General features: G+C 27.3%; 3 protein-coding genes and 1 long non-coding RNA gene across 5 annotated transcripts; 2 read left to right on the forward strand and 2 right to left on the reverse strand.

Annotated features, from left to right (window-relative positions):
• Positions 1 to 728: 728 nt before the first annotated feature.
• Positions 729 to 13,187, forward strand: LOC127291146 (ubiquitin carboxyl-terminal hydrolase 7). Its single transcript, XM_051320073.1, has 18 exons — positions 729 to 1,618; positions 3,624 to 3,728; positions 3,890 to 4,165; positions 4,282 to 4,400; positions 4,469 to 4,603; positions 4,684 to 4,878; positions 5,142 to 5,313; positions 5,408 to 5,600; positions 5,691 to 5,844; positions 5,978 to 6,172; positions 9,582 to 9,803; positions 10,142 to 10,436; positions 10,563 to 10,785; positions 10,897 to 11,064; positions 11,180 to 11,684; positions 11,791 to 11,862; positions 11,976 to 12,072; positions 12,153 to 13,187. The coding sequence occupies exons 1-18, from the start codon at positions 1,528 to 1,530 to the stop codon at positions 12,275 to 12,277; spliced, it is 3,342 nt and encodes a 1,113-aa protein (XP_051176030.1). The 5' UTR covers positions 729 to 1,527; the 3' UTR covers positions 12,278 to 13,187.
• Positions 13,188 to 14,292: 1,105 nt separating this feature from the next.
• On the forward strand, positions 14,293 to 17,945 carry LOC127291148 (serine hydroxymethyltransferase). Of its 2 annotated transcripts, XM_051320074.1 has the most exons (7): positions 14,293 to 14,366; positions 14,771 to 14,948; positions 15,921 to 16,114; positions 16,212 to 16,423; positions 16,550 to 16,874; positions 16,942 to 17,441; positions 17,513 to 17,945. In XM_051320074.1, exons 2-7 carry the CDS (start codon positions 14,784 to 14,786, stop codon positions 17,677 to 17,679), a joined length of 1,563 nt encoding a protein of 520 aa, XP_051176031.1. In that variant the 5' UTR covers positions 14,293 to 14,366; positions 14,771 to 14,783; the 3' UTR covers positions 17,680 to 17,945. The 2 variants fall into 2 exon arrangements, with proteins under 2 accessions (XP_051176031.1, XP_051176032.1); XM_051320075.1 differs by lacking the exons at positions 14,293 to 14,366; positions 14,771 to 14,948 and adding an exon at positions 15,295 to 15,438.
• Positions 17,946 to 18,158: 213 nt separating this feature from the next.
• LOC127291149 (Golgi to ER traffic protein 4 homolog) lies at positions 18,159 to 21,558 on the reverse strand. Its single transcript, XM_051320076.1, has 6 exons — positions 21,401 to 21,558; positions 21,236 to 21,314; positions 20,647 to 20,881; positions 20,441 to 20,579; positions 20,189 to 20,326; positions 18,159 to 20,079 (listed from the first exon to the last, which is right to left on the reverse strand). The coding sequence occupies exons 1-6, from the start codon at positions 21,511 to 21,513 to the stop codon at positions 19,830 to 19,832; spliced, it is 954 nt and encodes a 317-aa protein (XP_051176033.1). The 5' UTR covers positions 21,514 to 21,558; the 3' UTR covers positions 18,159 to 19,829.
• A 538-nt stretch (positions 21,559 to 22,096) lies between these two features.
• On the reverse strand, positions 22,097 to 25,358 carry LOC127291151 (uncharacterized). The gene is made up of 6 exons (XR_007844549.1): positions 25,191 to 25,358; positions 24,477 to 24,563; positions 24,268 to 24,346; positions 23,946 to 24,015; positions 23,542 to 23,633; positions 22,097 to 23,416 (listed from the first exon to the last, which is right to left on the reverse strand). It is a non-coding gene; the product is annotated as an uncharacterized LOC127291151 (long non-coding RNA).
• Between the last annotated feature and the right edge of the window lie 24 nt (positions 25,359 to 25,382).

The following is a 25,382-nucleotide window of genomic DNA, read 5'->3' on the forward strand; positions in this document are numbered from 1 at the left end:
GAATATATACATATAATCTTCTCATAAGATATTTTATAAGAAATAATTAAGATAAACTTTAAAGAGTTATTCGTACAATTAATATCTCACCTGAAAATATCACAGCCTTTCAGAAATTTTAATACTCACAATCCATTATTTCAATGTCACATAAGGAGTTTATAAACACAACAATTATAGTTACAACACTTTCATACAATAGTCAAAGCAAATATACGTTGAAAATAGTTTAATTTATTGAAAAGATTTTAGAAATAACGTTAATAAAATGCGCCTTGTTGGAAAGAAATCACAGAAATTTGGCGCGCGTGGAAATTAGAATCAGGGTACGGTCACCATTGAACTCTAACGAACCACAGGGTTGGGTTATAACATGAAACTATACATACTTCACATACTACTTTCGATGGTAGCGCTTCACTATGGTGGCCATTTTTAGAAACAAAGAAGAACTTTTTACAAATATCGTGACATTTTGCGAATAAAAGTTTTTTCTATGCACAATAATTTTTTAATTGATATATTTGATCTACGATACACAACTAGACCTATACACAACCAAAATATATAAGTTTGCTTACTTTTTTACATATCCAATACAATAAGGTAGCATTTCTATTTATTTCTAATGTAATCAATTCAAATTCTTATAGACAACCAATCAAATTTGTGGACTTTATTTGAGTACTTTGTCCGGACTGTTGTGAGAACGCTCCTTAAAAAAGTAGAAGAAGAACGTACAGGAGTATAGCCAAAACGCCATTTTGTTTATTTTCGCGTGAAAGTGGGTTTCGTGGGCTCGTGGGGACCTTGCAAATAAATCAAGAGTTTCCGGATCGTTAGGAACCCGCTAACATAGAAGGGGGTCGTAACCACCTCGTTGGAATCTGGTGAACGACATTTGAGCCGGATTAAAAAGTAAAACTTTTTCCGAGACTCTGAAAAATTATCCATTCTCAAAAAGTAATCGTTCGAATCGTTATTACAATCATCAACTAACCGGTCCACCGAGTGGCGAAGCCGTTCCAAAAATCATTTTTAAAAGTGTGCGAATCAGTTGGACACGAACTTGCGCAATTTTTGCGCATCCTCAGGGAGAATCGAGTTTTTAGAACAATAGAACGAAGGAACGCGAGAACATACGACCACGACTTTTTTGACGAGTGAACACAAAGGTGGAATATATGCTGTGGGCGTCCCCCGAGACCGCGGGGGCACTTGACAGCCGCAGAAATTGGGCGAATTGCAAGCAAATCGTGCGGTAAAGCGACGTCGCCGTCGGGCCGCAGCAGTGACGCGAGTGCGGATAACCCGGTCACTGTCGCCGATCAGGACGACTCCATTCTTGTTGTTGGTGATAATCAACAGCAAATTACGGAACGAACGGACCATTATCAACAGGACGAATTGCCAACATCAGAAAGCCAACAACTTTTTTCTCAATTACTCGGAGAAGTGACCTCGACGGCGATTGCCGTCCACGAGGCACCTGGAGCAGACAAAACGACCATCAACATTGGCGTAACGATGAATCACGTTAACGAACAAGAAACTATTAAGCAACTCAATCTGATCCCTGTCCAGGTCGGTGAGGTAGAAGAAATGGACACGCAGGAAGGTTTGTTTGTTTTTTATTCACATTTTTCCTTCTTTTATGACTTTCTAATGTTTGTTTTTCTTTCCTTTTATGGCAACATCGGAAATGCATTTTATTTTTAATTTAAATTAAAGTTTTTTTCATATTAAAATGCCTGTTTTTTCTCTTACTGCTCTTATTTTACACGTATTGACAAAACATGAATTCCAAGCAGGCATTTTGACTTCTGTTGAAATGTAATATTATTCAAAATGGAAATATATTTTTGAAAATAGATCAAAAAATTTTATAATGTAATTATAATTATTTTTAATTTATAATTAGTTTAGGACTATAAAAAATATGTTTGGTGTTAACTAAATTTATAAAGTAAAATTTGCACAAAATTTTTAATATATTTTTTCATGGATTTTGTAATTAATATTTCCTTTTAAATTAAATCTGATCAGGTATTAAGTTTATAAAAATAAACTTACCTATAAAAAAACTGTATATTTAAAAACATGTAAATTTAATTTCAGCTAATTGAATATCATTTTAAGATATTATAATTTAAGTTGACAAATTTAAATGTTGAGAAAAGTGCACTTAAAATAACTGTGTTAAAAAAAAAAAAAAAAAAAAAAAGAGGTTGATTATATGCGTTTTTCAATTGTCATAATGTGTTAACGTAAAAAAATTAAATTAGACATTTAAATTCAAGTATAATATAATTTTGACGAAAAATTCCTAGCTCCAAGAGATACATCAAATTATGCATTCTTGTTTGAACAATTTAGAGTTGCATCTTAACCTTGTTTCCTTTTCAAAAAGGGGGTAAGTGCTGTGAAAGAAACTAAGAAAAATTTTGTTGACAGTATGGTCTTCAAAAATTTTAAAAGTAAGGTTAAATCTATTGTCTGATAAGTTTTAAAATACAATATCAAAATGTATTTTTATTTCACAAACATATTTTAAATGTTTATCATTTAATTAAATTTTACAAAATGATGATTCACTTTCTGTAAAACAAGATTTTCCTTTATTTTTAAAACATCAATAAACAATGTTTTTTTTTGTTAAACATTATTTATATTTGTATTAATATAGATTAATCATAAAAAATACAAATATAAGAAAAGAATATTTGGTATTTTATACTAATTTAAAAGTGCAAAACTATTGGAATTTATCCAAGTTCTTTTTGATAGCTACATGTTGATATAGCAAGGGTCTTTGAAAATAAAGAAAAAGTGTAAACTTTCTTTGTGTACAAATATAATTTTCTTTTAATACCGAAAGTATACTCGCAGCAAATGTGAATTTACGTCAATGACTTTAAAACATATGCTGAATAGAGAATTACATGTGTTTGAATATTTTTAATTTACTGATTTTTAAACTCCAAAAAGTTTTTTGTTTTTATCTATGATTAAAGTAAAATAGAACGCACATGTTTACTCAAATAATGCCAAGATTCCAAAAATACATTATTTATTCATCAACAGTCTGGAAATTGTACTATTTTTTCATTTCTTAACTTTCTAATGTTCATTTGTGTAATTATTTAAAAATAATTCTTACAAAAAAAAATATCAATATTGTTCATTTTGTTTAATTATCACTTTAATTGTGTTAAATTTTAATAACTTGATAAATTTTTTACATTTATTTGTACATTAAATAATTAAAATTATCAATTTAGTCATTAAATTAGTTCATTCACCTTGTACACATTGTAAAATGTTTAAATATTGTATGATACTTTAAAACAATGTAGTTGGAATGCTTCCAATGAATCGTAATTTAATATAGTGTATTCAGCTTCCACTGAGAAGCCAATCGAAGGTTTTTTTTTTTTTCATTTTTAATTGTCTCGAATTTGAAAATTTTTGAAAATATTTTTAATCATCTTGTTAAAGAAATATTCTTTAATTATATTTGCAGGGCCAATTAATTTCAATAAAATTTTACAATATTAAAAAATATTTTTATTTTTGTTATTTCTATACGAAACATTCAACCAATGCTTCTCTTTTATTTGCAGAAACACCTAATGACGGGGGAGGCGACGGGAATGAAACACGTCCAATCAATGGTGAACGAGAACCACCGGTTTGCATTGTACACACTGATCACGATATGGAAGAAGGTGCATATTGTTTTTTCATTTTCAATTTTTAATAAAAATTGAGAATTGTTAATTTAAATGAATGTAATTACAAGTAGAGGGAAAAATTGACAAAAATTAAAATTTATTAAATGTTAAAGTATTTATAATTTATTTAAAGAATGTCTTTTTTATTTCGACAGATGAAGCAAGATCTGAGGCGACCTTTCGCTTCACAGTTGACAATGTATCAAAAATGAAAGATTCTCAACTCTCATCGCCATGCTATGTGCGAAATTTACCATGGAAAATTATGGTGATGCCACGATCAAGTCAAAGTCAAGAGCGACAGCCGCAAAGATCACTTGGATTTTTCCTCCAATGTAATGGAGAAAGTGAATCGACTTCCTGGAGTTGTTACGCAGTTGCTGAACTTCGTCTTTTATCTTGTAAACCAGGACAAGAATATTTTAACAGAAGTAAGTTATTTAATTTTTTTTTTCCTCAAAAAATAATAAAGATATTGATTTAGCTGTTAACCAAAATAGATTAATTGGATGAAAATATTTTTAAAAATGGATTTTGATTCTTTCAGAAATACAGCATCTTTTCTATAGTAAAGAAAATGATTGGGGATTCAGTCATTTTATGACGTGGCAAGATGTTCTTGATCCCGACAAAGGATATATTAAAGATGACTCTATCACACTTGAGGTTTGTGTCTATGAAATTGAAATTCACGAGCAATTAATTTTTGTATAATAAAAATTATTTGTTTATAGGTTCATGTTGTGGCAGATGCACCGCATGGTGTCAGTTGGGATAGTAAGAAGCACACAGGATATGTTGGATTAAAGAATCAAGGTGCTACGTGTTATATGAATTCTTTACTTCAGACACTGTATTTTACAAATCAGGTACGATTTTTGAAATCAGACATTGCAGTGAATAATTTAAAAAAATTTTTAATTAATCATTTATTGTTTTTTTTTTATAGTTACGCAAGGCTGTTTACAAAATGCCAACAGAGAGCGACGATTCAAGCAAAAGTGTCGCACTCGCTTTGCAAAGGGTGTTTCACGAATTGCAGTTCAGTGACAAGCCAGTTGGTACAAAGAAACTCACCAAAAGTTTCGGCTGGGAAACGTTAGACTCGTTTATGCAACATGATGTACAGGAATTTTTACGAGTGGTGAGTGAATCATTATGAAATTCATTTTTTTTCAATAGCCTTTTATACACTTTAAAAAAAGAACATTGTTTTGAAGTTAAATGATATATACCGGCGATGAATTTCGATATTCATATTTGAAAAATAAAAAATTTAAAGAAAAATAGGGAGTATTTTCCAGGGATTTTTTTGTCTTCAATTAAAGTGATCACATGATAAAAGTATATCTCAAAAAAAATCTTTTCTTCATTTGACGTCAAGTTAAAGTATATTTTCCCCTGTAGCTTCTCGACAAATTGGAAAGTAAAATGAAAGGAACATGTGTTGAGGGTACAGTGCCAAAATTGTTTGAAGGAAAAATGCTTTCTTTCATCAAGTGCAAGAATATTGATTACAAGTCAACGAGAATCGAAACCTTTTACGATATCCAGTTAAATATTAAGGGAAAGAAAACTAGTAAGTGAAAAAAAGAGAAAGTTTGAATAAAAATTTAAATCAAAAAAAAAAAAATGAGAGAAAAAAATAATTTCTTATTTATTTTTGTTCTCAGTTTACGAGTCGTTTAAAGATTACGTCAGTACGGAAATGCTCGATGGTGACAACAAATATGATGCTGGTGAACATGGCTTACAAGATGCCGAAAAAGGTGTCATCTTCTCATCTTTTCCACCAGTTCTACATTTGCATTTAATGCGATTTCAATACGATCCAATTACAGACTGCTCGGTAAAATTCAACGATAGGTAAATGAAAGAAGATTTTGAAGAATACTGATTTTTTTTCTAAACTATTTTGACAAATATTGTAATTTTTATGTTAATTACTTTTCGCAGATTTGAATTCTATGAAAAAATAAGTCTTGGGCCTTTTTTACAAAATGAGGAATCAACAAATGCGGATTACACACTTCATGCTGTCTTAGTTCATAGTGGAGATAATCACGGAGGACATTATGTTGTATTTATTAACCCACAAGGAGATGGAAAGGTAAATATAATTTTTTTTTGTAACTATTTCTAACTTTTTTACTAATTGTTTTAATTTTCCAAAATTCTATTTCTCTGCAAAATTGTTAAGTGATAAATTATGATTTTTCTTTTTTCTCTTTTGAAAAAAATAGTGGTGTAAGTTTGACGACGATGTGGTATCCCGATGCACGAAACAAGAAGCAATCGAGCACAATTATGGTGGTCAAGATGAAGATATGTCCATGGCTGTGAAGCACTGTACAAATGCATACATGTTGGTCTACATACGCGATTCAGAATTGGAGAATGTCCTGCAAGAAGTCAAAGAAGAGGACATACCCCAAGAGGTCAGAAATGTTCTTGAAAAAGAATTAACTCAAGAATCAAATGATTTAGAAAAAGACAAAGACACAACAGACGCTAACAAAGAAACAAATACAGAGAGTACAAACTTTCGACCTTGCATGCAAAATCCTCGTAATCCGAATCTTTATATTCACGATTTCTAACAATAAACGGCAGTAGAAACGCCGATTAAAAATTTTTTTTCTTTTTTTTTTTTAACTATCGTTCATTAATGGAAATTTTTCGTTTGTTTTTTAATATTGTTTTTCCCGCTACCAACCATATCATATTTAAATTATTGACGAGCACAGTCGGTCGAAATTTTTTGACGCGTTATAAAAAAACAAACAAAAGCTAGATCAGTAGATGTGTAAAAGATTACCAAAGTTGCACCCACTTTGGTTTGTTTTATATTAAAAGAAAAGAAAAAAAATAGGATAACCTCACGACTTTTAAAACTGTTTATATGTGAAGAAAGTAATCAAGATTGTTGATTTCAATCATAAAATGTATCATACCATTTAAGCACTATCCCGAATTCAATTTCGATTCTGCTCGATTTCGGTCGGTGATCTGAAAACGAACAGAGATCATGAATTTGATGGACGGTAATTGAAAATCAAACTATGTTCAGCATTTTTTTGCTCAAAGAGACTGCAGGGAGGTGGAAGAATCTTAAGCAGGAATCAGCGATTCTGTAATTTTATGCACTGTCTCCAATTGAGTATTTTTTTTTAGAATATTTAAAATCAAAGTAATGCTTTAAAGTGTATTCAATTTTGATGTGCCTTTAGAAAATTTCTTTTATCTTTATAAAGGAAATTTTATTTTTTTAAAGTAAATTTTTTTTTATAAGGAATTTTTTTTATAAATAATATCTTATTTATATTGGAAATTATTTTTTCAATTCTGTTTATATTGAAATTTTTTTTATAAATAAAAAGGAATAATTTTCAAGAAGAGAAGGAAAAAATTAGTTTATAAAGTTAAATTTTTTTATAATGAATATTGATTTTCTAATTGTTAAATTTTTAAGATTTATTTTGTGAAATAATTGTAAATAATTAAATATTATTGATCGTTATTGGAATATTTTTAGGCTGTGGTTTAACATCTCAGAATCGCTTATTCCGTTCCGAGTGTACCTTTCTAATTCGTCGAAAGACGAAATAACAATTGTCTACAACTAAAAAAGAAGCAAAGAGTAAAACAAAATTTGCGTGTAGACATAATTTATAATTAAAAACTTGTATAGAATTTGATTCAGTTTAAATTGTCATTATATCGAGATTTTGATAATTGAAAATACATAATAATATTTTTGCCTATGACCGATATTTAAATTGATAAATCGTGGAGGGATCTTGAAAATGCCCTGACAGTGGACTGACAATTAATATATATTTATACAATTAACTGACAAAAATGATGACGTATTTTAGAATAACAATTTTTTCTATTTCAAATTACAATATTTATATTTCATTTATTTAATTAATTGCATTTTAATAATTCACTTTTTTTATACTCTTTTTTTCTTTTTTTTCAAATAAATATGTCTTACTGATTCTTGAGTCTAAGAATTTTTGGGTTAACTATTATAATGTTAACTTTAATATTTGCTAAAAATAATGGTATATTTATTTTTTTTAATTATATGATTGAAGACATGCCAAAATGAATGATCTAGGCAATATAATATCGTGGTTTGTTTGTTATTTATGAAACTTTATTGGAACTCAAAATTGAGTAAGGTTTTTAATATTGTTTGGCTTTATGTTAACAAAAAAAGCAGAGTGTTGATATTTTTTTAGAATTATTTTTAAATGTTTCACATATAATAAGATGAAACATCGTCTTTAATTGGCCCAGATCTGTGTTTGACGTTAAGCTTCAATTTGTATATGATTTTTTTTTCTCGAGGCTTTTAATTAAAAAGTTACTTTTGCATTTTTCAATTAGTGAGTCCAATCAGGGTGGGAAAAAAAATTGTAGGAAAATATTGTAAATAACTGATTTAATTCGAGAGAGCGAACGAGCGAGCGAGCGAGAGAGAGAGAGAGAGTGAAAAAGAGAAAAAAAGAAGAATAGTGTTCAAACGCGATCTGTAATTGAATATTAATGTGCGAATGCATATAGCGGACATAGAGATGTTTTCGAAGCTCAGAGTAATTATTAACTTTTAGCAACACCTGCTTCCTTAATGTCTTCTATATGATGTTTGTTACTCTATAGGAATGTTTAGTGAACAGATTGAAATGTGATTTATATAAATATTTTTTAATTCCCGCGAACTAATGTTCATAATAATAATAATTCTTTAATTAAATAAAATCCTTCGTAAATTAATTCGCAGTTTCAGTTTCAGGCTGCGATAATTGAAGGATATTATATTATTTAAAAAAAATAATAATTTTTTCAGTGTTGATAGCGAGTATGAGTAGTTACAGATGCTTATCTATTTATTTGTTGTTAAATAAATAATAATATACTGACTAGAGAAGAAATACAAAATATCATCAGTGGAGTAATAAATAATTTATAATCACTGTAATCACAAGATCCCTTTAAATGCTACATCACTATTTTATATAAAAAATTACAAAAAAAAACCGAAATACTTATCGAGCAAATAAATTGTTGAATATTCCAAACAAAAAAAAGAAAAAATTCATTTTTCAATTTCATTTCTTAGTAATTAGTTTTAAAATTTAGCGAAATTGTGATTATGCACAAGGAATCTCCACACTACCAATGTTACACGATACAATTTGAATTTTATTCAGCTTTCATAAATTAATTTTCATCTTTTATGATTCTTTCTTCAATTATTTTCTGTTCTTTATTGTTTTTTCAAAAAAAAAGGAAAATTTTACGTCTTTTATAAATTAAAATCCACTTGCATGATTTCTTTCTTTATTTGTTCTTTTACATTCTTATAATAAAAGATATTTATTTCACATTCACGTGATAGAAATCTAGATTTTTGAACTCTATTTCTCTCTTGTACTCTCAGTGGAATTAGTTATCGATGTTTTTATTTTCCAGAAGCAACTTGTTTTTTTAGGTATTAAGGCTGAATAACACTCAATTTGTACTGTTTAACTTGGTAGTCGGTATTGCGGCTGATGAACAAAATTAAAATTATTTGTCACCATTGTTGCTAAAAGAAGAAAAAATACTCATTCTTTTGATGCTTGAACACGAGTTGATAAAACCCAAATTCGAATATCAAAAGTTATGATGATAATTTGGAATCTTCTTGTCAAAAATTCAAGACAGAATTAAATGAGACATTTGTAGAGAGAATTTTAAGAAAGAAAGAAAAACAATAAAAACAAAAAAAAAGGACAAAAAGATAAAAAAAAATGTACTCTGTATACATGGATAATTTTAATTTTGTTGGTCTAGCTGGTGGAGAGGCTGCAAGAAGAGAAGAGGCTGGAGCAAATAAGAAGAAAGGAGAGAACAGAAGCATACTTATACATGACCGTTAATGTACTTCTCGAAGATAGCTTTGACGGTCACCAGGGCAACGATCTGTACGATCCAGAACATGCGCTTTATCGTGTATTTCGTGTGCGTAAACAAGCAACTCTACACGAATTTCTAGAAGTGCTCAGTGAAAGTTTGGTAAGCAATTTTTTGTTAACTAATATCATTTCTTTCTTAAATTTATGATATTTAACATATTTTATGGAACCTTATCTTTTAAATATTATATAATAAATATTGTCTATTAAATAATAAATTTAAAGTACTTTTTAACATTTAGGATATAATGAATTTGATATGTATATACTTGTGGTAAGTATGAAAATTCAACACTATCAGTTTGATTATTAATTGAAGAAACAATTATTTTATTCCAAGTTAATCATCCAGCATGTTTATGGAATATTTTAATTTTTCTAAGTGGAAAATTTACTATCATCATCATCTAAATTTCTCACATTTATTATTTTCTTTAGAAATATCCAATAGAACAAATTCGTATCTGGCCGTTCAGTCTACGATCAAATCAAACCTGTCGACCGACACTTATTGAATTGGAAGCGGATCTACAAAAATCAATTTCTGATTGTGCAGAAAGTCTAAATCCATGGAATGTTTTCGTAGAACTTGTTCCACCCGATTCGGAACTTAAAACACTGCCATCATTCGATAAGGACACTGATGTTTTGTTATTTTTCAAATTATACGATCCCAAGAATAAAAAAATACACTATTGTGGTCATCATTATATGCCCGTGACAGCTAAAGTCCGTAAGTTAATTTAGAATATAAAATAGTTAATTTATAAAAATGTAAAATATGTATTTTTTTGTTTTCTATTTTTGAAAATTATTTAAAAACAAATTTATTCTAATTGATGGAAAACAAATTTAACAGAGGAACTGATACCAATATTAAACGAAAGAGCGGGTTTCCCTCTTGACACCGAACTTGCATTATATGAAGAAATCAAACCGAATATGGTCGAAAAAATTGAAAATCTAACGGAACCTTTGGAAAAAGTTCTCGAGGAATTGATGGATGGTGATATTATCGTTTTTCAAAAGGAAGAACGAGATAATAAAATGTACGAGCTACCAACTTGTCGCGATTATTTCAAGTAAGTTTAAATAATATTATTTTGAAAATTTATATTATTACATAAGTAATAACTAATATTTTGTAAAACTCATCAGAATTTGAAGAAAATGGAATTTTTATCTTTTTCCAGGGATTTATTCTATAGGGTAGAAGTGACTTTTTGCGACAAGACAATTCAAAATGATCCAGGATTTACAGTTGAGCTCTCATTAAGAATGACTTATGAGCAAATGGCAAAAGCTGTGGCACAGCGACTTTGTACAGACCCATACAGCTTACAATTTTTCAAATGTCAAAAGTAAGTTTCTTACTTTTTCTGAGGTACAAATTTTTTATGCAAAAAAAAAACAATTATTATTTTTAATTAAATTCAATAAAAGGTTAAATGAAAAATAATTCTCCTATTTTCACAGTTACAAAGATTTGCCTGGACATCCATTGAAATGTACATTCGAAGGAACACTCAAAGAACTTATTGCTTATTGTAAGCCAAAGACAAAGAAAATCTTTTATCAACAACTTAGTATTCGAGTTAATGAACTTGAGAATAAAAAACAATTTAAATGCATTTGGGTTCCTCCTTCATTAAAAGAAGAGAAGGAAATTATTCTCTATCCAAATAAAAATGGTACAGTGGCAACACTATTGGAGGAAGCAAAGAAACAAGTTGAATTTTCAGAAAATGGTTCGGGACGATTGAGGTTATTGGAAATAAGTTGCAATAAACTTTCACCTGGTCCTAAAGACGATGTCCCATTGGAAAATTTAAATTCGGGCAGTAATAAAATTTATAGGATAGAAGAAATTCCAAAAGACGAACTTAATTTAGCCGACGATGAAATGTTAGTTCCAGTTGCGCATTTCAATAAGGAAGTATTTTCAACGTTTGGCATTCCCTTCTTTTTCAAAATCAAACACGTTAGTATTTATCATATATGTACTTTGTACAATTAAAAATGTTAATTTAGAAAATTAAATAGCGATTGTGAAAAAAACTAATTATAATTTTTTCATTTTTTTAAAGGGTGAACTTTTTTCCAAGGTTAAGGAAAGGTTGTTTAAAAAGCTCGGAGTGCAAGAAAAGGAATTCGAGAAGGTAAAATTGCAAATTATTAATTTTATCATTAAATTTGTAAATTTTGACTCTTTTTTTATTAATTGACGAAACTGAATTTCAAATATGTAAAATTCAAATTTTAATGTTTGCAGTTCAAATTTGCTGTGGTCTCTTTGGGTAAACCTCAATTTATTGAATCGCCAGAATATAGCATTGACATTAGTGATTTTCAAGTAATGCAAAGTGCGAGTAAGTTTTCAAAATTTTATTTGTTAAAAAAAAAACTTTAATTGAATTTCTTTTTTGATACTGAGAAAAAAATGTTATAGTATTTCCTCTATCGGCTGCGGGTTCATCGCCCGTGAGGCCCTGGATTGGCTTGGATCACGTCAACAAAGCACCGAAGCGATCACGAATTAACTACCTCGAAAAAGCCATTAAAATTTACAACTAAAAAATTTCGACTTCTAATGAAAACAAAAATGCAGATTAGGCAACCACACGATAATTTATACTACATTATGTATAGTAAAAAAAACAACGTTGTATTTGTATGCTATAAAATTGAGGATTGAAATTGGCGCTCTTAATTCGGTCGGTTTTTCGGTTAGCCGTCATTGTAATTTTTAAATATTATTATTATTATTATAATTATTATATAGTTAAAAACAAGTATCGAGATAAACACGAGCTTTCGTTTCACAAAAAAAAGAAAAACGATACAAGAGAGACTGCATATAAAACACGTAGTGATTTAACGATGTGAAAAAAAAGTATGATTTGACTTTTTAAAAATAGTCAAAGATTTTACGTGATTAATTCTTACCGAAAATACTGGCACGATATTTTAAAAGTTGTCTGCAATTTTTATTCTGCATTTAAAAAAAATTTCATTTTCAATTCTTGAAATTTGATTTTTTTCATTATTGAATTGAAAATAAGAATGGCTGCTTTTTGTATTTTAAAAGCGTAAAATCTTTGTGAAAAAAAAAGTTTTGCAAAATGCAGCGAAATAACGTGTAAAGTAATAATTTCATGCGACAACATAATCTTCACAAAACACACACTTCGCTAGATAGTTTTTATCAAATCCTTGGATTATTTCTCTTTATCCCTATTTTGTAATATATATATTATATATTTTTTTTTGTTTGAGATAGTGTCTTTTTGTTTGATATACAAGTATACTCGATGCAATTATATTTTTCTTTGCTAGGTCGTCGACAAAGCGAATGAACTGAACATTCTACAGAATGAAAAAAAAGAAAGAGAAGTTGATTTATTATTTTTGATGAAACTAGAGTCATTTTAATTTAATTGACAGAACGTCAAGACAACAAAATAAATACAGATATTTCAAAATATTTTCGGGTCCTTTTTAATTTTATTAATCAATTTATTCAATGTAATAAATTAATTTTATTTTTTAAATTAAAAATTATTTTATTTTTACATGGCTCGGATGCAAATTTTACATAATTTGTACTTTAAAAATATTCTGAATTGGCTTTTTTATTTGATATTACGATTGTATTTGTAAAAAAAAAAAATTATGTCTTGACGAACTGTTAAATATTGAAAATTAGAACAAGTAATTTTTGAAAATTTTTATGCAGGAAACTATTCAATTTGACGGCAAATTAAAGAAGAAGAAGAAGAAGAAAAAACCTTATATAAATAATTCGTTTGTTGTTAAGTAAAATGGAATATACTATCAGCTCCAAAATTACTATTCAACAATCGCTTTTAGATGTTTTACTCGAGATCGGTACAGATTAATAAAATATGGCAGCAAGCTATTCACAATCGAATTATGCAAAGGTCTTATCACTGTAACTTATTAGTTGCTTCTTAAAAAGAAAAAACAAAAAACAAAAAAAAACAATGTGAGAAGAATGTATGGGGATATGGACTTTAATTCTGATTCGATATCATCATTGTTGATTACTTAATATTTTTCAGAATATAATATTACCACATCACCAAATTGTCGTTTTTAATCGATTAATATTATTTAATTAATTTTTAATATTTGAAATACTAACGCGAATTTTTATTCGTAAATTTATTTTACATTTATTTATTTCGTAGAAATTGTAAAATAAAATAACACCCTTATAGTGTAACGAGAATAGTTTTGCGATAAGATAAGAAGAAACGTTTAATAATAAAGTATAAAGTTGAACTAGTTTTAAAAAAAGTAAAAATGTTTTTAACATATTCTTAATATTGAAGAATTGATTATAAGCAACTATAGAAAATTTTCAAGTTGTACACTTTGTACTTAGTTTACAAGACCGGATTTCTAGTTGTTAAAAAAACGAAATGAAAGTAGAAAAAGCCGTCTTTCCAGCTTCTATTTTTCTTTAAACTGATACAGGTTTACAGTATTATTTCTTTTTACATTTCTATTATATTCGATGAGACTTTAAAGATATTTTTTTTCTTATTTGCATTTTAGGTATTAATTATTTTCATCTTGTACTGCAACTTGAAAAGAAGTCGAGTAAGGATTTCCACTTTAAACTGTTATCGATAAAGATGTAAGTAAACTTTATTTATTCATAAAAATATGAAAATTCATTCAATTTCTTTAAAATAATTTTTTTTTAAATAAAAATCTATTTAGTGAAATTATTATTTATGAAAATAATTAATGTTGAAAGACATTGTACTAGAGAATTATTATATTTAAATTAATTAGACTATTTAAAATTATTTTAATAAAAAAATATTACATTTTTATAAAAAAATGAATTTTTATATACATTTTTTCAAAATATTTCCCGCGTTACGCAAGCGTATTTGAATTAAGGATATATAGGTTATCTTAAATTTACGTAAATGAACAAAACAATTTCTATATACTGTATGTTGAAATGATTATTGCTAATTAAAAAGATATGGGAGTAGATTAAGTACCATTTTTTTGAATATATGATTCCAGAAAACAAGCAAACATGGCTGTAAATCGTTTCAATTTGAATCGCGGCACTTTGCGATTGGTTGGAAATTTATTTTCCCGCTGTCAAGTACCAATTTTTGCCCTTCAAGGTCAATTTTCAGATGTAACGACCATTTGTCAGAAGAATTTACATCTTTCATCTTACAACACCTCAAAAAACGTGAGTAATCAAATAACAGAAGAAATTTATTATAAATGCGCAAATAAAATTCTATTCTTCTCGTTCTTAAATTTTAATTTTAGTTTGATTTAAGTTTCTTATTATTGTTTTTATTCTCTGGTATGAATTTTTAAAAAAATTCTTAAAACCACGTGTTGCTTCATGAAAATTGATATTATCTTATTCGCAATCATTTTAGAATGATAAATATCAATATTATTTATAAATATCATTTAAGAGCGTTAATTCTTCAAAAACAACTTTTAAAACAATATATAAAAAAAATTGTTTACAAATTTATTGTGTCATTTTACCACATACGGAGGGTTATATCATTTGAACTCTGAATATTTAGTATTATTTACATTTGATAAACTAGCACGATATAAATTCGTCATTTACAATCAGTTCAAGTCCAGTTGTTGCCTAAAGAAGATTGCAAAAAAGAAAAATTTTTGCTAGTTAATAATTGTCAAATAATAATTTAATCGTAAGTTTTTATTATTAAATTGATGTATGAATGCTACTCCAATTTATTTCAATTAAGACAAGTTCTTCTTCACTCTACTCCGAATCTTTATTTTTTATAAAAACATTTTTAAAAAAAGTCGAAAGATAAAAACAATAGTTTAATTGTTTTAAAAGTTGTTTTTTTAAATTTGTTATAAAATAAAATATAATTAAAAACTTTTTACATAAACAAAATATTCAATATTTTCTGTAAACTTGTTTGAAAAGGACAAGTATTGTCCACTAGAAGAAAAAAAAACGATAAAGAGTTTGCCTTATCTGCAATTCAGCTTCTTCATTTTCTTATCGAAAACATTGATAATTTTTCTCCCACAAATTAAAAATTTTTGTTTTAAAATAATTTTAGAATAATCAATGAAATATTTTCCAAATTTTTTATGACAATTTTATAAATAATTAACGTATGAGCAATTATTAATTATTTTAAAATAATTAAAACAGAATATGGCAGCATTGCTGAAGAAGAATCTCTGGGAAACCGATCCCGAATTATTTGAAATCATTAAGAATGAGAAGAAACGTCAAACAACTGGTTTGGAAATGATCGCTAGCGAAAATTTCACTTCTCTAAGTGTTCTTCAATGCCTTGGTTCATGTCTTCATAATAAATACAGCGAAGGTCAACCAGGCCAAAGGTATTTTAAAGAAATGATTAAAAAAATTAAAGATTAATTTTTAACAAAAATTGTTTTGATAATAATTAAACTTTCAATTTTTTGTACAAATTTTTAGATATTACGGAGGAAACGAATATATAGACGAAATTGAAATTTTGGCTCAGAAAAGATCATTGGAAGCATTCAATTTAAATCCCGAAGAATGGGGTTGCAATGTACAACCATATTCTGGAAGTCCAGCTAATTTTGCAGTTTATACAGGATTAATTGAACCTCATGGTCGAATAATGGGTCTTGATCTTCCTGATGGAGGTCATCTTACTCATGGTAAAGTATTTATAAAGAAACAATTTTTTTTTTTTATAATTCGATAAACATCTGTGATCTGATATTGGATAAAAAATTATAAAGCTATTCAGTAAAGTTTACAATAAAGAAGATATAAATTGACAGGTTTCTTCACGGCCAACAAGAAGATTTCGGCAACTTCAATATTTTTCGAATCGATGCCTTATAAAGTTGACCCAGTCACTGGTTTAATAGATTACAATAAACTTGCCGACGAGGCAAAACTCTTTAAACCTAAAATCATTATCGCTGGCGTTTCCTGTCACAGCAGATGTTTGGATTATAAACGTTTTAAAGAAATCGCGACGGAAAACAATTCATATCTATTCAGTGATATGGCTCATGTTGCTGGATTAGTGGCAGCTCAACTTATTCCAAGTCCATTTGAATATAGTGACGTGGTTTCTACCACCACGCATAAAACTTTAAGGTAATTAATTTTTTTAACAAGAAATTAATAATTAAATTTTCAAAACTTTTACTACTTTTTTTTACAGAGGCCCACGAGCTGGTGTTATTTTTTATCGAAAAGGAGTGAGAAGTATCGGAAAGAATGGCGAGAAAATAATGTACGATTTGGAGAGTAAAATTAATCAGGCAGTATTTCCAGGACTTCAAGGTGGTCCTCATAATCATGCTATCGCAGGAATAGCTACAGCAATGAAACAAGCTAAAACTCCCGAATTCAAAGAATATCAGAAACAAATTATTGCAAATTCAAAACGATTGTGTTCGGAACTTCAAAAACGTGGTTATAAAATTACAACTGATGGAACTGAAGTGCATATGATTTTGGTGGATTTAAGATCAACTGGAATTTCAGGTGCTAAAGGTGAAAAAATTCTCGAAGAAATTTCTATAGCTTGCAATAAAAATACTGTACCCGGCGATAAGAGTGCTTTGAATCCAAGTGGAATTCGACTCGGTACACCGGCTTTAACTACACGTGGTTTAAAAGAAGATGACATTGACAGTGTCGTCGATTTTATCGACAGAGGTAATTGCTTTAAAATTTTAATACATATCTTTTTTTTAAAGCTAATTACTAAAATTAAAAACATTTTTTAGGTTTAAAATTGGCTAAGGAAGCAACAGCCTTATCAGGTCCGAAACTTGTCGATTATGTAAAAGTTTTACAAACAAATGACGTTATCAAGGAAAAAATTACATCACTACGATCAGAAGTAGAAAAATTCTCAAATCAATTCTCTCTTCCAGGCTTCGAAGATTACTAAATCACTTGAATAACACATTGAATACGTTTCAGTATTCACAATAGTAGCTTTTCAACTAAACACACAATTGTTACATTTTTGAACATCTATATTTTAAAAAATCATCCTCATAATTTTCATATTGAAAATTAGGTAGAAAAAAACAAAATAATTTTTCTACGATAAAAACGAATTGTCGAAGCAGTGAATTTTTTTTAACTTCGCATTTATATTTTTCTACTTTTACTTTATATATTTTTTTGGTAAAAATAAATAAGAAGAACCTATTTTAATTCTGATTTTATTGCATGTCGAAATTGTCACATTATTACTTAGCATTTATTTTAATAATTTAATTTAATTTGTCTGTTTAGGATAAAAAAAAAATATTTTCTCTGAGCAGTGTAATTATATTTGATACTATTAATTAAAACTAATAAATATTGCCAATCGTGATATATTTCTATGTTGTGTACAATAATGAATTACGAATATTGATCTCAATTTTATCATTTTTTTATTCCCATTAGAAAATTATTTCAACTTATATCGAGATCATTTCTTTTTTAACTAAAAATACATTGCAGTTTTTTTTGAAATAGATTTCTCATTAAAATCAACACAATTATACTATACCCATTTTCTACGAAAATTGCCTTTAAAAAAAAAATAATAAATTTGTAATTCATAATATAAAGAGAATTTAATATTTCTAATAAAATACTCTTCGAGTTTAATTTTTCTTTCTTTAATAATCAGTATTAATCACTCAAATTAAACAAATATTGCAAAGTTTAAAAACATAAATAATGGCCACAGTTTATTTTCTATTCTTTGCCTATATAAGAGTAATTCAAGTCAGTGGCAGTTAATAAATACGTCGTTCTATCGGTCATTAAAATATTACAATATTACGATTCATTAATAGCAAGAGGTGATTGTTCTTTACATAATAGCTGCGTTATGTTTATTTGTTACAATTCAGCATATGTAAAATAACGATTTTTTTTCTCTCATCTAAACTATATTAGTATATGTAAACAATTCTGATGTAAGAGAGTCTTAAAAAAAAGAAAAAAGAACTTATAAAGGGGGAACTATTTTAAAAAATTGATGCGCCCTAAATTCATAATAGCGCAAAATTTCTTTTTGCACATACTAAAATGTTTTAATATATATATACTATTTAACGTTGTTTTGTAAGTTGCATTCTTGGATTTGCCGTAAGGCTCATGTAAAAAAGATTATACGTGCAATCTGGCAATTATCATATAAATTTATATATATATTACACATGTAGTTGATGAAACAACTTTTAAAAAAAAAAAAAAATTCATTGAGTTTTGCACAAAATTTTAAGAACAGGACGTTTATATTTTTTTACGGAAGTTTCGTGATTACTGTCATGTATTAAAGCAAAGAATTTTTCATTCGGAAGATAACTTGAAGTAAATTCTTCTCATATTTAAAAAAAAGAATAGCAAAACTTTTTAATGTCTGATTTTCAAATTAATTCTTTGGCATCACTATTTAAAATATTCAAAAAAAATTTTATGCGAGGCGAAGAATAAATTGTTAAATAATATTACTTTTTTGATGATTAGAATATTTCTTCTATTTTGCAGGGAGTTGGGGGCAAAAAAAAAGAGATATTTTCAAATATCATAATATAATTAGTTATCTTGAAATAATAGATAACCTTTTGTTAAAAAAAAAAACTTCCAGTAAAGGATATGGGGACGTCAATGTAACTTACAGAAACTAGGTAAAAAAGGGATTCATGATAATTTTCCAAAATTCATTAAAACCGATTTTAATTCAGAATAATGAGTTTTTGAAAATTATTACGCATTCCTTTAAAATTAAACCACGCGATTTGTTAAAAAATTGTTTGTTTTTTTCTACGATACTCTGCCCCAGGTACGTTCACATTTTTACTGTTTTTTTTTTTTTTTTTTTTTTTTTTTTGCACACTGACGTTGTTTATAAAAATGATAATCGTTCTTAAGATAGTTCCAGCATCTAAAACAATTATTTAGTTTTCTTTTTTTATGTCATAAGTGCACTTTGCTGAAAGTATCTGGGGCGTATGAAGGTACATTTCATTTTTTGTTTTTCTTTTATGTTCAACTCACTTACATTCAAGCAGCGCACATGTGATACGCTATCAATCAGTCTAATTCTTGACCAGCTTGAGAGGTAGATGCTGCATTCTGTTCTTCTACATTAAACTCCTCGTCGCCAAGTCCATCAAAAAATGACTGAAGTAGAGAACCAAAAATTCCCTGATTTCGTGGTCGAGCCGGTGCAACATTGAAAAAAAGTTGTCCTATTTTATCCAAATATTGCTCATAACTTGGATCTCTACTAATACATATTCGATATTGTTTGCAGAGAATTGTAAAAACGGCTACTTTTCCTCTGAAAAAAAAATTATTTCATATCATTTAATAATGTAATTGTTATTTTCCAGTAATTGTAAATTTAAATTTATTTTATTATTAAGAAAAAAATTAATATTTCTACTTACGAGTCAATTGTTTTTAGTAGAAAAAATAAAAAGTTCAGCAAAGGATATATATAAGGAGGCCCTTCTATTCGAGGATGTCGTAAAGTATATAAATCAAAAACTTCCTGTGCTGTCGCTTTGTTTGATAGACAAAGATATCTGAATAAATAAACAAAATGTTACAGGTTAAATAACAATTTCTAAATAATATTAATATATTTTTTTTAGTTAAAATATTAATCCAATTGTTAATTATTTTATCGCTTTTCTTACTGTAAAACTGCTTGGGCTATAAAGAGATCAATCTCTCTAAAATATCCTTTTTCCAAATGAAGTTCGACTAGCATAGAGGCATATCCAGAACCGTCTTTACTGCATAAAAAGTGTTGCCTAGCCAAGTAATAGTTTTTTTCTAAAAAGAAATTTAATATTAAAATTTTAAGTCATTAGATTCTCAAATTCTTATTTCAATTTCTCACCATTCCAAAAAACTTCAGCTATCTTTTGATGTAAATCAGGATGTCCTGTTTTATAATTTGTGCCTTTGGCACTCCATCGAAGTGCTTCGTGAACGAATGTTTCTCTCTCCGGTGTCGATGGACTCATTACACTAAGTAAATTTACAATTTCTTTAAAATAACATTCCGAAGGATTCGGCACAGCTTTTGTTAATACATCAATGTACAAAATTCCCAAATCAGCTCCACTTGTGAACTATAAAAAAAAAGTTATTGGAAAACATTAAAATTAACAAATAAAACCTATTATAAGAAAATGAATATTCACGAGAAATCATTGTCAATAATGATGCACAGTCATTCCGATTGATAAAATATTCATCAATATGTCATTTTCCAATAATAGATCTAAATTTTTATTTTAAATTGCAAAAAAGTCAAAGATAACTTTTAAATAATGAGGAATAATTTTAAATAGTTAAAAATATAGATGTAATAAATCATATGTTTTAATGACAACTTGGCAAACTATAAAAAATCAAGGAGTTGCATATGAAAATATAAAATTTATTTCTTGTAGCTCTAATTAAGAATTAATAAATTAAATTACCTGATTATGTTGTGTGAGCAATAGGCATCCTTTATAAAGTAATTTCAATAACTCGGGATACTTTCTTTGCCCCAAGTATCTGAAAAGTTGAGGTTAGATGACGTTGCCTACATGATGATTGTGTTTAAAGAAACAATACGAGTTTGATGAAAAAAATTATATTACCTGAAATATAAAGTTCTATACATTTGATGAGCTTCATAATAGTTTCCGGAATTTATTGATGACTCCAATTTTGATAAAACTCTTTCTACACCGTGACTGCGTTGCGAGGCCATGTTTACATTATTTGGAGATTTTTGACGTTTACTCAAAGCGTTTGTTGGTATAATGCAGTGTTGGCAACAATGCATAATCTAGATTTATTTTGGATAGATTCGATTTTCTGGCGGAGAATTTAAAATTAGATTATAAATATTTTTTTTAAATACTATGTCTAATATGGAAATAAATTTAATAATCCGAAAATTGTACTTACTCGAAATATTATTAACACTCACAGTAAAAAAATAAAACAGCTGCGACTTAAACAATCGCAATGCTGAATAATAAAATATAAAACAAAAAAATACCCGAAAAATTTGCAATAGCAAATAAATAAAAAATTTGTAATTTAAAATTTATTCTCTAATTTCTCAAATAGTTAACATGTTACATAATTTAATTTCAATTTATACAAAAAGTGTTAAAAAATAAATCAAATTAATTAAAATGTTAACTAATTTGAGTAGAGATAGTTGGGACATAATTTAATTTTTTGTAATAGTAGTAAAATTTTCATATATAATAAATATAGATTAATAGTTTAATAATTATAAATTAATAGATTAAAAATATAATAAATTACACATTCCTGAAAAAATGAATGATTATCAGAATTAAAAAGAAATATTGCTCACCACGATGATTCAACTGAAAATAATGATCTATTAAATCAAACGTTCACAAAACATTTAAGAAACATTCACAAAACATTAAAATGTAAGACAACATAGTGACAAAAAATAATAAAAGATGAAGTACATTTTCACTGGTACTCCAGTTACTTGTTTTTTACTTACATTTTTTTCACCCGATTTCCCTACCTATTGCTATATTTAAAACGAACATAAATGCCTATTTTTCCCGAATTTTCTACCTACATTTATATTCTAAACGAAACTAATACCGCCCAGGTGCAAAATGACCTACACTAGGGTTAACGTCCCGGGACGTTACCGTCACCTGAGCGATTTTTTCTGAAAAGAAAACATTTAATTAGTCCATAATTGAAAAAATTATCAAAAACTTTTAATTTTTAATTCCACATGCATTAACTTTTATCTTTTGAAAATAAAATTTACTATTCAAAATTGAAAAATTGTTAACAAAATTAATTAATTAAATTATTTGAAGTTAATAACATTTTATAACTTTAGTTTAAATTACTTTTTTATAGAAAGAAAATTACTTTGACTCGATAAGAAAAATTACAAAACATTAAAAATATTAAACACACAATAAATAACATACATATTATATAAACAATGAAAAGGAACATTGACAATAATATTAGTTTACGTAGTATTAAGGTAGTAATCCACAGAACATGTAACATTTTAGGATGTGGGGAGTGTTAGAAATTTTGAGGGGCTAAATTTCCGAAAATATCATATGCTTTTTTTAGATTACTCCTTAAAATTACCAGAAAATAATAATTTTGTCAATGGTGTCACTATGTTGTTTTTTCCTTCCCTGTTTTTTTTTTAATTTTAATATTTTTTTTGAATCAATATGATATATCTACTTTTTTTAAAAGTAAAAAAAATTCAGAAATTTAGAAATTAAAAATATCTAAAAAAATTAATTTTCAATTTATAAATCTACTTTAATTAAATTGATAAAAAAATAACTGTTTTAAACAGGGAAGGGGTTAAATAAAAAACGACTCACCGATCGGCGAATCCCACGTCGGGGCAAAAGTTATATCGCCACTTCTCGAGCGCTTCAGGCCTGCTCCCGAGGATCCCTCTTTCTTGCGCGCACTTCTGCGCGAGGCCGGGAGCGTTAAAAAAAATCTTATAAAAAAAAATAAAAAAGAAAACAAAAAATTTTATTAAAAAAAAGTATGCAGGGGCCACTTTTCTTCCTCCACATCCTTCCTGTCCTTCAACTTGTTTATTGGGCATGGACTGAAAAACACTGAAACAATAAAAATTAATTAAAACTTAAATAATTTACAACTATATTCTAAAATCCTAATAAATATTGACAATATCCTACAAAATTTACATTATTGTAATAATGTTTAAAATTAATCAACTTACCTATTGTGAATTTTTTCGTCGTGTTAAAGATATGATGACACCATACTCTCTCTATCTCTTTCAATAGATGAAAGTTTCTTCCCTGGAATAGACTGAAAATGAAAAAAAACATGTCATATGTAAAAAAAAGGATTCCTAATTTAATTGTACAGTTAATTATTACAATTGATCCCAAAATTATTTATTTAAAATAATAAATAAAGTCATCAATCAATAAATTTTGTTTCTTTTTATCACAATTAATATTTCTAATAAAAAGATTTTAAAGTATTGAAAACTATTTTTTACTAGTACTACATATTATTTAAAAAAGGATATTTTCAATAATATCTATTTATTATAATTATTTCTAATTTTTTAAATTTTACTTTGTTCCAAATTAACCAATGAAAAAGAATACTTACAATTTGCGATTTTTCGCGACGTGTTAAAGGTACGATAACTGCTAAATCTTCCTGTTACTGGACCAACTGCCTGAAAAAAATAATTCATTATATTATATATGTAAAATAAAATTTTTAAAAAATCCTGAATATTGTCAATTATTAGATTATTCTAATAATTATTATTATTATTATACTTTTAAATATTTAAATATTTATAAATGTTAACATTTGATATTGTAGTAATCGTCATTTACAAATACTAAAATAAATTTTAATTATACATATTGTTATTTCTAAACGTTTAAACAAATTAATTTTGTTAATAAATTTATCAACTTACATTGAACTGCGACTCAGCAATGCCAGATCTCCTCCAGGAGCAGCTCCGCAACAAACACCCATCCTTCATGATTGAACACCTAGAAATTGCAAAAAAAAACTATTTTATACAAAAATTTTAAGAAAAAATGAGTTTAATTATTTCTCAGGTTAATTTTATAAAAAAATTGCTATTAAAATGCAAGGTAGTTTTTATAAACAAATATTCACCTGAGTTGAGAAGAATTGATGACGTCGAAAGGAAAAACATATTTTTGCTTCTCTTTTTTTGAGATTATTTTATTCCATCATTCAGCCCTGTAAATAAATAAAGAAAAAAGTTAAATAAACATAAGAATTAAATTTTTAAATTTTGTCTCTAAAATACGGTGGACAAATATCTCAACAGATGTCGAATTGACTTGTGAAATTGGTTATATAGTATTTTTTTAGGTTAAATTCCAGTGTCATTAAATTTGACAAAATATTAAAAATTGTAATATTTATCAACAAAAATTAGTTAAAAAATTGAATATTTAGATAAAACTGAATTTAAGTATTAAAATATATTTGTAATTTACGTTAAGGTTAAAGATAATTTTATTTTTCAGAAAATATTCTGTAAATTTCAACAACACTCTCCACTGTCCAGTATAGTAAGCAGTGATACCAACCAAAACGAAAAAAATACCAACCAATTAAATTTCTACCAACATAATTAGAAATTTTATTTAAATACTTTTTTCAATTGTAATATTTTTTTTATTTTTCAATTTTCTTAATAGATTAACTACTAATTATTTTTTTTTTTTACTTTCTGAAAAATTCAAGTTGCCCGAAAATGCTTTCAAGCGGAGGTAATATGAAGTAACAATATATGCAACAATACCCAACAAGTTGTAATGCCAAAATTTATAGGTTATATTTTTGTCAAAAAAGTTTTACCTATATTTCATATTTTTCTTCACAGCTACCACAATACTTTTATGCATTTTCGATTATTTATATAAAAACTTATTTATTTAACGAAAAGTATGTATAATTAGCGCTATGATTAATAAAATACTAAAAGATTAAATTTTGCAGAACCAAAAATGCATCTCCTACTTTCTGACGACGCCATTTGCAATAAGGAGT

Source organism: Leptopilina boulardi, unplaced genomic scaffold (assembly GCF_019393585.1).
Source record: "Leptopilina boulardi isolate dan_hultmark-lab unplaced genomic scaffold, ZJU_Lbou_2.1 LbouV2_126, whole genome shotgun sequence".
NCBI classification, from domain to species: Eukaryota; Metazoa; Arthropoda; class Insecta; order Hymenoptera; family Figitidae; genus Leptopilina; species Leptopilina boulardi.